General features: G+C 45.4%; 2 protein-coding genes across 5 annotated transcripts in view; both read left to right on the forward strand.

Moving 5' to 3' along the window:
- LOC135394620 (uncharacterized) overlaps positions 1 to 1,211 on the forward strand; it is a 259,083-nt gene extending 257,872 nt beyond the window's left edge. For all 4 annotated transcript variants that reach the window (XR_010422950.1, XR_010422949.1, XM_064625451.1 and 1 more), the window contains 2 exons: positions 425 to 541; positions 1,072 to 1,211. Coding sequence is in view for 2 of the 4 variants with exons in the window: in XM_064625451.1 (XP_064481521.1) it covers positions 425 to 541; positions 1,072 to 1,121 (167 nt within the window). In the remaining 2 variants the exon portion in view is untranslated. The remainder of the gene's footprint in view (positions 1 to 424; positions 542 to 1,071) is intronic.
- Positions 1,212 to 6,923: 5,712 nt separating this feature from the next.
- On the forward strand, positions 6,924 to 10,636 carry LOC135394623 (uncharacterized). Its single transcript, XM_064625454.1, has 4 exons — positions 6,924 to 7,121; positions 8,236 to 8,435; positions 9,932 to 10,048; positions 10,528 to 10,636. The coding sequence occupies exons 1-4, from the start codon at positions 7,108 to 7,110 to the stop codon at positions 10,575 to 10,577; spliced, it is 381 nt and encodes a 126-aa protein (XP_064481524.1). The 5' UTR covers positions 6,924 to 7,107; the 3' UTR covers positions 10,578 to 10,636.
- The last annotated feature ends 1,963 nt before the right edge of the window (positions 10,637 to 12,599 follow it).

Here is a 12,599-nt window from a genome sequence, read left to right on the forward strand (position 1 = left end):
TGGATGGATGCTATGCGTCGGCGATGGATGGATGGGTGGTATGTATGGAGCATGGAAGGCGTTGGGAATTGTTAGTCAACTCTTGCGTTCGCCGAAAAACCCAACCAACGCTGACTCCTGTAACTATCAACAACAGACCTCCGGGCAAATTGTTATGAGATGGAGAAGTGGGTTGCCGCATGCCCGTTTACATGAAAGGTGATTGAGTAGAGAAAGAGTACATCGATCTCTTTTCTGTTCTTGACAAATTGCGTGCACTGTAAGCCTACACGCGACGTGCATCCAATAACTGTAGCAGACGGTTTCGTGAGGATATTTCTTCGTAAGGCAATTGCTGTAAAATTGTTGTTAATACGTTTAATGGCTGACAGGAAATAAAATCGCACGACGATTGGCATGACGTTCACACGTGCATTTCTTTCAGACCAATGCCAAGAGAGTACCATATGTCTCGTAACTCTCTGTGCGTCCTATCAGTCCAATGCGACCCATACTGTGGTGCCTCCAACAGGAAAGTGCAACTGCTGCGCGGAGCTGCTCGGTGAGCGTGTATTTCGTACTATAGGCAGGTCAGCATGCGATATCCCACATTCATTAAGGAAGATGGGCTCAGAAATTTTGTGAGTCATCTAGCAGTCAACAATACAAGAAACTGAAGCGGTCCTTGCACACCGCTTTAAGCTGCAGAAAATGCATGCAGCCAAATAAGAAAGTCATTGCCGCGATAAGGTCCGGTCAACAATACCAATACCACCATTTAGAATCAGTATCGATGCATAACACTGTGCGCTCTGACTTTCATATTACTGTCTCTCGTATATGAACCACTGTTAAGCAGGTACATTGATTGATTGATTTAGGAACTAAGAAAAAATGGAGATGACTACTCCTCCGGAACTTGTGAATAGAACAGAAAGAAAAACCAACCTCACATCTTCCTCACATCACTAGGTACTTGTGCGACAATAGGGGTTAGCGCACATGTCGTACCTTTTTGTCAGATGAAGGACACGTTCATATTGCTAACTCGTACTAATTGAGGCTCGCCACTGACGCACTATTTCTTTACAGATAACTGTATCCTGCATCAGCTGATTTCACAGGGTTGTGAGAGCTTTTAAGCCGTACTGACCACTTCGTGCTAGTAATAGACGTATTAAATATGCTTTGTACACAACTGCTGCACGATAATAAAATGTCGAACGAATGTTTTCAGTGTATGCTTACTGTACGCAATCCCCGACAGCAAGACATCATTAGATATATTGTCGTCATCACGTCCCAGCATAATATGCGATTTGCACACCATGACACTTCAGCAATTCTGTCAACTCTTAACCACTGGTTACAACACCACGTTTCAATGGGTCCCTGGCAACATAGGCCTGTATGGAAATACCGGAGCAGACGCAGTAGCGAGACGAGCTGGGTCTGATGACACTTCGGCCCTGGCACCGTTACCGCTTACAGCCTCCACATGCCTTCAACATATTCGCCGTCGGTGTGCCATATGTGCTCGGCAGTTCCGAGCCGAAACTACGACTTAGCAGCCCGCACCCCGTCTGCGGGTAAGGTGATGGCTGATTAGTTTTCTGGGACAAGGCTGGCGTTGTTCATGTTGATTTTCTGCCCATTGGTACCATCATCAATAGTGCATATTACTGCCAGGTTCTCAGGGATGTGCATAAGGCGCTGAGGCAAAAGCGGCCGGGCCTCATCATCAAAGGAGTCCTCCTCCTAAAGGACAATGTACGCCCGCATACCGCGCATCTCACAACGCGCACCTTACAGGAACTTGACTGGGAGTTGCTGCCACATCTCCCTTACAGTCCAGACCTCGCCCCCAGCGATTTGCATCTCTTCGGGCCACTGAACGCGTTCCTTGGGGGACGCCACTTCAGCTGCGACGACGAGGTCAAGCATGCGGTCCGATCATGGCTGCTACGCGCCAGTAAGGATTTCTACGCTGCTGGCCCCCAAGCCCTCGTGAAACGCTGGTACAAGTGCATTAGTGCAGCTGGAGATTACGTTGAAAAATAAAACCACTTTCTCGCCTGTAAGTTCATTTTACTTTTGCGAAATGAAAAGTCCCGGTTTGACTTGAACACCCCTCGTAGTACGGCATGAACGAAATTACATCGCGCCATCGGGAGTCACGTGGCAATGCTCCCCTCGTTGATTGGCTAGAACACAACCAACCTTCCAATGTTTACGGTCAGCGACCAATTCGGAACAATTCGAGCTAATCGTGTTTGGTGGTGTTGGCCTGCTTGGCCAACTCCGAAGTTGGTCATAGTTGGTGGAGAAAGTTGTCGCGTGTGAACGCAGCAGGCTGATCGCACCTTCCAGAGACATGAAGCGCCGGACTTTTGCACTCGTTACAGAAGAAAAGGAACTAACCCTAGCCGATCAAACATTTTAGGAGCAGTTCCGTGGGAACTTTACACGCGGAAGAGGATTTCGCCCCATTTTTCCTTTCCCAAAATGCACTACCAAAGTTCAAAGGGCATTGAACCCCCCAAACGCCCCATGTCTATGCCACTGTTCGGAGTACGCTTGGGGGAGAGTTCTGGGAAACGTTTAGAAATATGCGATGCTCTGCAGAAGAGTTAGGAAACCGCGAAATTTGTCTTGGCTCGGTTTCAAATTAAACATCTTACATCGGGTATGTTGAAACCATACCATGAAAGCAGCGGGCTCCCGTAGAGTATTTTATTGCATATGTCACAGAGCAAGCAAATTGGGTGTGAGATACGGCCTTGAGAGCAAAATAAAAGTTCGGACTCTGCCATATTCCGACATTCCTGACATATACTCACTAAAAAGGCAAGGACGTTGGTACACCGTAGAAAAGAGTAACAAGCTATCAGCAGAATCACCATGAGAGTCATGACTCTACCTACGCAAAAATGCACCAGTCCAGCAAGCCGGCGTGATAATGGTAGCGGTCCACAGATGTCCCTGTACGCTCCCATTGTTATTGGCATATTTATGTTCGCCGCCCTACGCGGCGGGAACTTGGAAGTTCGTGTCGGGTAGCCCGTAATATTAAATCTGAATTTTCTAAAAAGAACTACGAGGTGGATTTGAACGAAATTTGTTGCGTTTGGATACTGAGCACCCAGGCTGTTAAATGAGCCAGCAGTGTAAAATTGTATGCCTGCTGCTTTACAGTACATTTAAAGGGGTTCAGAATGCGGTTCAAATGCAACGCAGTAAATGTATGGCATCGTTTCATACGTTGTAGTCCATGGAGCCGACACGCAAAGTCCCACATTCATCACTTGAACGGTTTTTTTACTATTGGGTCTTTGAAAATGGATTTTTTTGTCGACGGTGGCGCCGAACAACGCTGAGAGACATTGGCAGACGAACAGGAAGTCACGTTTTAGGTGTGCGTGCTTGCCCGAAGTTCCCGAGGGTCACTGTGTCGAAATCGGTCCGGCGGCCTTTTCCCTCTTTACAACAGCTTACGTCGTCATGGAAACGGAAAAGAATGCGCTTCTTTTCTCGAACACGAGACGTCATTCCGAAAACGGTCGAGGAGGCCAAGAGCTGAGCGCGATGGAGGAGTTCGCTCAGCGCGCGATCTTTGGATTGCAGTAGCACAATTTAAAATTGTGTACACACAGTAAAACACAATAGTAAAACACAAATATGTGTTGTACTGTGACAGCATCTATGCACGCTAGGTTCCCCACGCTAGCTATATTATTAAAGCTAGCCTGTTCTTTGGCTCATGGGAGGGATCCGTCACCCCCACAACCTGACTGGCTGCCGTCCTCGGCACATGGCAGTTCACGAAGTCTTGTATGAAATCTGAAGCAAGGGTGCGATTCAGTGGCTCCAGAAATGATATTATACGTGCATTAAGCGAATGGTTACCGATTACAGCATTATAAGAATGAACGAATACAATAAATACATTCAATTATTAAATAAGTTGCAGATAATACATTACATGAAAACATGCGTATTCTCAGAACTTTTTCTTCTGTAGCCGGACACGTCGAACTCCGAATGAAGCAGTTAAACTAAACAATGATGTCGTCTGCCATCATGCCATGGAGTGAGGCTCGCTACTGCATGAACAGCATCTAACTTATTACATCTTTGAATTTTCACGAGCACATTCTTACTGATTGTACGTGAAGCCAATTGATTCTCCATTATTCTTCATTAAGATACGCCCCTTAGCAAAGATGCGCTGTCAAAACTGTCAAAAACTGGAGCGCTTGAAAAGCTGTGAAACCTCGGAATGGCTTCGCTTCTGCGCAATATATTGACGAAGGATTTAGGAATACGTGTGCATATAAATTTCCTAACCTTCTACTGGTTTTGTTACCCTCCTGTAACCCGCGATGGGAATGACCAAAACACATGTGCGTTTTTTTATTATAACGAAATAATTCTAGTACTTCCCATTAAAAGCAGGAGTTACGCTGAATAAGCTACAACAATAAAACTTTGCATCCAAGGTGAACCGCCCACCTCACCATCATCTAGCGTATATTAATGTACGTGCGTGCGCTTCCATGATCTCCTTCGATTACAAAGTGTGCAGCTTTGGTTTTTCATTTCTGCCACGTGCTTTAATACGTCCTTGTCATTCGACACACATACGTATACCTGGTACTATGGTACATACATCATGCAGAGCAGAGAAACAGCTGTTGCCAGTCTCGTGACGAACATTTTTCCAGAATGTTTCACCCACACGTGGTGTTGTAACTGTTGGTACTGTAACTGCCGTAGTTGGCCTTGTAAAGCGGATAACGTCACGGAAGGAGCGAAGTAGATGCGGACAGGTGGGCTCGTGCCAGAGACTCGCAACCTCTACGGCATCCGCGTGTGGCGCCGCGCAGGATGTCATTGTCTGGCACGTGCAGTCGTCGCGGAAATAAATCAAATGCACAGAGCGAGGAGGGGAAGTTGTGTCTGCGAAAAAGTGTAACGGCTCCGTGCATGAGTGCTCGGCTCGCTCGGGCCCAGAAGACTGATCTTCAGCTTGTCATTATTCCAAAATGCGCTTTAATGCATCACTTCGGCCCGCGTTTAGCCACGAGCTCTTGCGTGAGCCTACCAAAGTGGCTTTGGAGTGCGCGAACTTTAAATAACGCTTGCTGCGTCAGAGTTCAAGTTCACTGGTGCCACCGTTAAGCCGATGTACACTCCGCTCTTTTTGCATATGAACTTGACCTTGCTCACGAATGGGGATGGAAGAAATCATAAAGATGACGATGAACTCTGCGATGAACACTGTAGGTATGCGGGGTAGTTGGTAACATGATGGTGTACACATAACGCAGCAATTTAACGAGGGACACAACGCAGAAGAGGACAAGACACGATGACTGCAAGGCAAAACAAGAGTGCAAGACAAGCACGATGACTGATGTGCAGTCACCGTGTCTTGTCTTCTTCTATTTTGTGTCCCTGGTTAAATTGCTCAGATATGTCTACACCATGTTAAGCTCACGATGCATAGAGTCATTAGATAAGCTTCGCTAGTCACCTGATAACGTTCACAGCGCGCTCTGAACAGTTGTTCCTGTTATGGGTAACGTACCGCGGTAGGCACCTTGACAGACTTGACATCCTCTCGACAGTCTCTTGGACAGTGCATAGATAATGGCATACGCTTCCCTAATCCACGGCCTCCACGACGAGCATTGTTAGGCTCAATGAAATCAAATAAGACGGGGAAACGTGCTGACGTCAAGCAGGACACTCCTTAGAGTCAGGGATGCTACCGTTGCAGCACCACAGCAGGACTCTTCCCTGAGTTATTTTTGGAGATCCTGAGGTGTACAAGGAGGATGGACAACCAGCAACGGTTTTCGCATTCTCTCTTACGTCTTTACATCTTACGTGTTCGTGTTTGTGCATAAATGTAGCCTGCTTCGGCTTATTCCCGTTGTTTACATTGTTAGTTTAGCCGTGTTACCATCATAGCCGTGTCTGTTCCTAAACTGCGGAAGGCGCGTATGCGGGTGGAAACAAGATGGCTTCCCTGTTCGCCTGTGGAGCTCAGTCTCGCTACTCTTATGCTCAACGCACCCAAGTCACTGTGGGTTACCTCCGCAAAACTAACACGTTCTCTCACAGAGAAGTTACTTTATCGGAGGAAACCTTGCAGCCGCAAACACAGTACCTTACCGTATACCGCAGGGGTGACATAAACCCGCCATTTCTGTAACAACCCTCAAGTGGGTGCTTTATCGCAAGAGCCACCATCTTATCCTTATCACACGTCATATAAAACGTCATTTTGAGGACATGCGACTTTGTTTACATGTCGTTGCAGCGCTCGCCGACAGACTCCCGTCGGCATACAGTCAAGAGATGAACGTATTTTGTCAGCGTAAACTATGCGGTGCTCCTTCCACGACATGGAAGCCCGTTCCTCCCCTTTGTTTAAGTACATCACATCGGCTCAGTCCGTGTTAGCGCGGGTCGTCATTACATCTTTGGACGTGGTCAACAGTACTCGAGGCCTCATGAACAAAACTACCTGTTTTACTGCGATATTATCCGGAAAATTATTTATTATTATTATCGGGCAAAGCTTATCGGACAAAAATAATCACCGCAGTCGAAAGGCGTCCAAAACAGCGCACTGAAGCAACAAACGCGTTGTTTACGAACGATTTCGCCATCGATCACGGACGCGGCCCTCTTTAAGGTCATGTGTGTGCTAACGTTTGCTGCGATGTGTGACCAGGACCCGTCCGGAACAAACATCGTTCGCCCAGCACAGTTTCGTCTCGAAAGACACCCCCGGTGCCGCATACCCGCTGTAGGCCTGCTGCGGAACTGCGCAAACTGATTGGGATGCACTCGCGGGTCCACGTGACACGACAGCAGAGCACGTGGTATTCCAATTCTTGGAATATCATCGCGACTCGCATTGTGCGCGACATTTCCTACATATGCAGGAAGCATTTCCTGAGGCTCGAGGTCACTTTTTGGTGCAAAACATGTTTTAGCGCCTGGCTATAACGAGCCAATAAAGAAAGAGTAGAGAGAGGGGGAACTGTTTCGAAAGGGTTGCAGTCGATAGTTTTAAAAAGAGGTAACAACACTGTGCCGAAGACAGTTGCCATCATGATGTCCTGCAGGTGAGTGTTGTGAAATTTTTCTCCTATAAATGGCTCTGTAGCATTTCGTTATCCGATTTATAGGACATTGCGCTGTTAACAACAACAACTTTATTGTGAGATGATGGATGGGGAGTTTCATCGCCAGGGACGCGATTATGTTTTTCTGGCTCCAGTTGCTTGTTAATAATAATAATAATTGGGGGTTTACGTCGCGAGACAACTGAGATCATGAGCGACGCCACAGCGGTCGGTCTGTGGATTGCTTTTGCCCACCCGAGGGTTCTTTAACGTGCGATGAAAGCTCATCACACGGCACCCAGTATTTAACCTCCCTCGCGGAAGACGGCGTGTCTAAGCAACTTGTATCCTGCCACCAAGTTGCTGGCGTCCTCGGCCGGGTTCGAACCCGCCATCTCGGGATCAGAAGGCGAACACGCTACCGACTAAGCCACCGAGGCCGGTCAGTTGCTTGTTGGTGTGATAACGATATTTTTATTTTTTTACGGTACACCAGAAGTTCGTAACGCCACACCAAAAAGTAATAGAACCTATAGAGAGAGGACCAGCAAGTTGTAGTCGAGTGCATTTGTGTGCTCGCCTACTCTGTAGCTTCTTTGTAATACTTGAGTTGTCACAATCTTTCCTTCCAAATTTTGTCGTTTATTTTAACGTTACCTTCGGTTCCTTAACAAAGAAAGCAAGCAGAAATTAAAGCGGAGATTTTCACTATTCGTGTGAACGCGGACTTTCAGTGACATTGACGTATCCTCTTATATATGTTTTGTATCCACATTATACGCGACATCGCGCTGTGATAATGACATCGGCGTGCGTTCATTATCGGTGCTTTGGCGCGTCGCTGAAACTGTGCCCTTGCACTGTGCACCTCTGTGTATTGAGTCGTTTATGCAAAGTGGTCGGAGTGCTTCGAATATTTCATATGTCCTGAGAAGTCTGCGAGGTTCTCCAATCTATCATATCTGTTAATCATACGTGTGTCGCTGCAAAGTGCAGATATATTTTAGTAATATCAACGAACTCAACAATTATGAAACGCGTGCAGATATGTCGTCGAAGTTCGTGCTAGTTTCCTGACATTATAAGTAAAAATAACTCGTACGCTCTCTTACAGGGTATGCCTCGTATTGTTGGTGTCTGCAATATTGTGCAGCATCGTGGTAGAGTCATGTGATGAGGTCAACCTCTGCACCGCGGAAGAATGTAAAACTGCCCCCTTGTGTCAAACAGACGAAGATCATGAGCACAAATGCGTGAAGCATGAGGAAGGCGGGACAACTTGCTACTGCTTCCCTCACTGCGTAGAGAACATTAGTAAGTGACTATAGTCTACTTGGGTTGTACACACTAGATGAACTGGATGTGTACGGGATCAGACTGATGGGTGAATTACGCCTGGTATGCCTTCTGAGTCTGCCTTTCCCAGTAAAGGGGGGGTGTATGTAAAGTAAGGAACTCTTGAAAGGTATAAATTAGGTGATAACTTTCTATAGTTTCCCGTAGGAATAATAAATTGTTGTACGAGCACTAATCAACAACGGCACTGCCCGGGAACCATTATCAGTTCAGCTTGCTTGTATAGAGTTCACTCTTTTTATCGACGTAGTGCGTGCATTTTCTTCTTACTTGTACAGTATGTCAACCTGAATGATGAAGAAACATGAGGATATGCCCAAAATTGGAAACTCCCGTGACGCGGCGAAAGTAGATTTGGAGGTAATACCCCATTAGCAGCTGATATTTAAAGACTGTTCTTTTACTGGGCACCGTCCTCAGCATTGGTATTGTGTTTAAATTACGTGGGCAGACGTGATACAAAGCGTTGTGCATTGTGAGTCAACTCCCGTGTAATCTGAGAAATCCAATCACCGGTTCTTGTAACTAAGGCATGCAAACCTATGCAAGGTATGTGTAGTTCTACAGTGGCGCTTTACTATAGGATTGGGACGTGGGTTACTTCCGAGCGCGTGTTTGCATCAATGAGGTTGCGAAGAAATAGAGTAAATTCGCATTCGTTTCTGCTCCTGACGCATTAAGTGCCCTATAGGGCACACTGTGCATTTATTCGAATAACTGTAGCAGGCTGCTACAGAGTGATACTTATTTGCGATATTTATAATTGCAGGTACGCTTTTCTTGTTAAAAGTGGTGTCCGTGAGGAATCCGGAATTACAAAGTTATAGTGACATCCAGTTTTTGCCCAGTCCCCCCGAGCATCGTGCTTTGGTGCAAAATAAACTGAACTTGGAGATACCTTCCAAGAAGAAAACACCCCAAAAGTTTCGCAAAATTCCTTCGTGTTTTTTCATAAAACATCAAAAACATCGATTTCGAAATCAACTGCCCTTCCCTGCGTCATTTGCATTGCCGGCAAAATTCCCAATCGGCGTCGCCAGGTTGGTTTCGATCCGATACCAATGAAAGCATGAACGCAGGCGTTTCTAGCGACTGTTCGGCGGCAGATTGCGAGTCTCAAGACCGCATTTTGTGACGGAGAGCCTGCCTTCATACCGACCCCAGTGACGTCGGTCCGCACACTATTGCCAGAATTCAGCCATGAGCACGCAGTAGGCTGCAGAATCCAATTAAATTCATTTTCTAATGTTTCCGACTGTTTCAAAACGAAATATTCCGGTTACATGTATTTCAGGCACCCACTGTTCCGATCGCACCTTCACTTCAACTGAGTTTTTTGTCCGGACACCACCTTTAATATTCTTCTTGACTGACATGAAATTAAATCGCATAACGATTAGTGTGCGGTAAAACTCACATTTGTGCGGTAAAACTCACATTTGTGTTCGTTTCAGAACAATGCGAAAAGAGTACGATATGTGACAGTGTCCGTTGTGCGTACTACCCATCCAATGCCACCCATACTTTTGTCCATCCAACTGGAAAGTGCAACTGCTGCGGTGAACTGCTCGGTGAGTTTATAGAGTGAACTATGGGTAGCTCAGAATACAAATACTGTCATTATCAGTGTTATTGAGTCAGTGATATTTGTAAATACCAGTGCCAAAAAACTGTGTCCGTGCACACGGCGTTATGTTGGCGAAAATACGGTAACAGATAAAAAGAAATCAGCGCCCTGATGAAGCCCCCAGCCACATGGTTTCAAATTAACATTGGTACCCAACACTACGTGCTTGGACTTTCGTATTGATGTCGCACTTCAAAGATAAATCGCACTTAGGTGAAGTCGTCCTTCTTGGAGTCTCTCTCTTTCTTATTATTTTTTTTTTTTTGCATATCAGTACATCAATCGTTGTTCTTCCAGCGCTGGCCACTTGTGCGACCGTAGCGGTTAGCACCCTACCGCGTATTATGTCTGATAAACAGACATCATCAGGGTAGATTCATATTACTAATTCAGACTCGCCACTGACAGACTATTTCTTTACAGATAACTGTGAGCTGCAACAGCTGATATCTGAGGGTTGTCAGGACTTTTAAGAACGCCGACTACTTCGCCTTCTTATACACGAAATAAATACGTTTCGTATAGAGCTTTATTCAACTTCTATGACTCCATCTTTCATGCATGACACTCGAACGACGAATGAATTCTGCAGTGTGCTTGTACACCTATTGTGACAGTGACATGGGGTGATTCACCGCTGGAGAACAGTACAGCAGCTGCTCCGATACACGCGAAACATTAGATATGACAATGAAGTTAAAGTTATGTATCAGCACAACAATTGAGCTGTCATTTCCTTTCCTTTTAATAAATGTATATCCCCCCCCCCCCACCCCCCCTGTCCTCCACTGGCTGGTCTACGCCGATCAAAAGGAAGATGATGAAGAAGTTACACGAAAGAAGCACCAGCGGTCATTGGGATACAGAGTATGGTACTACAGTGTCTGGAGCTAACCGATAGACACCATATATAGCCCTATCACCACCACCACCACCACCACCATATATATACAGGGTGTCCACGCTAAGTGTGAACAGATTTTTTAAAAATATATATAACACTTTTTCCAAGATGAAATCAATTGCAATATAGCATATGCTGAAGGGCACTCCCTAGCAGGGCATTAGCAAAGTCCAAAGGCAGTGTCTTAATTAACTTTCATTAATTAACTTTTTAATTATAAAAGCTACAAAGTTGTCCCAAGGAGAACATATGTTCCTTTCGGTCATCTGATATCGTAGCCGTTTTCAGAACAAAAATCCGTTCGATAGATCGCCCGCAAAAAAATTGGTGAAGGAACGCCATTTTTTTTTCTTTATTTTGTTCATTGCGCTTCTTCGAAGACGCGTATTTCCTTCATCCCCAACGGGAGAGGGGGAAGGAGCACAGTGCCGCCTCAATAAAACAGTTATGTATTCCTTTATTACCATAACGTATTATAATACAGTATTAGTATTATGTATTAGAATACACATTTTCGAAAAGTATTTGTATTAGTATTATAATACGAAAAAATAGTATTACTGCCCACCCCTGTCTATCATACCTTACCAGGAGCTACGACAGCGGCTGGCCTGCGGATTTCCACTGTACGGTAAGCAGCGTCGTACGTTAGTGCATTACTTTATAAGTTACTTAAAAGTAATTCACTCAAAGTGCGTTTAGTTTTGTGTGTGTTGGGGATACATAAACGTGCGTGCGTATTCCATGTATTTTGTATGTACTGCTCAGTCTATCATGGGGCTTTGCCAGATAATAGCGCAATGAGCCATAGTAAGGAGCGCCACCACACAGGACGCAATCGGTTCTAATTTGGCTCAGTCTTCATTATCTGTCTAAACTCACAGGGGACAGAAGATACATTAAGTTAAAATAATTTAGTAGTTTTTGTAGCCGGGCACAATGCACTCCGTGAGAACCAGGCGAAAGAATAACTCTACATTCGTCGCAGCTGCCGTTTGCTTGTGTTGTCTACCATCTTCCACTGAAGTGAGGATGAAAATGAAAATGCAAATGAAATGCAAAATGAAAATGCAAAATGAAATGCACGCGCATGAAAATGTAACTAAGTTATGGCACCTGACGGTTATCAATTATTCCCTTTCTTTATCTCCTACATGGGAAACAAGCCAAACTAGGCAGGTGCATAACGTGTATCTAGATAGCTGTACTGTACTAGCCTGGTGAGTTGAGCCATGATATTCCTCCATTTATTATGCTCTGACTTGTACCAACTAGCCCATACAGCAACTGTTGTTAAAAAAGCTTGCCATATTATTTGCCATTTCATTTTCTTTCTATATGAATCAGCGTTGGGAAGCTGTTTTTATGGAATCCATCATCCTTGCTGGAAAGGAAGAAAAAGCACTTGTACTAGAAGCTGGGGATGGTACTGAAGATGAAACGGCAGCCTATGTCAAGGTGATCGTTGACGGAGGCTGGTCACACAGGAGCCGCGGCCACCGATATTCAGCTTCTTCGGGTGTTGCTGTGGTTATTGGAGCAAGAACTAAGAAAATCTTGCACTTGGGTGTTCGCAATAAGTTTTGCAGCT

Source organism: Ornithodoros turicata, chromosome 5 (genome assembly GCF_037126465.1).
Source record: "Ornithodoros turicata isolate Travis chromosome 5, ASM3712646v1, whole genome shotgun sequence".
In the NCBI taxonomy this organism is placed as follows: domain Eukaryota; kingdom Metazoa; phylum Arthropoda; class Arachnida; order Ixodida; family Argasidae; genus Ornithodoros; species Ornithodoros turicata.

What these genes read in the sequence shown, in the direction of transcription:
- LOC135394623 (XM_064625454.1), top strand. An exon ending in TCACTGCGTAGAGAACATTA is followed by an intron (nt 8,436 to 9,931) that starts GTAAGTGACTAT and finishes TGTTCGTTTCAG; the next exon opens with AACAATGCGAAAAGAGTACG. An exon ending in CTGCTGCGGTGAACTGCTCG is followed by an intron (nt 10,049 to 10,527) that starts GTGAGTTTATAG and finishes ATTTCTTTACAG; the next exon opens with ATAACTGTGAGCTGCAACAG.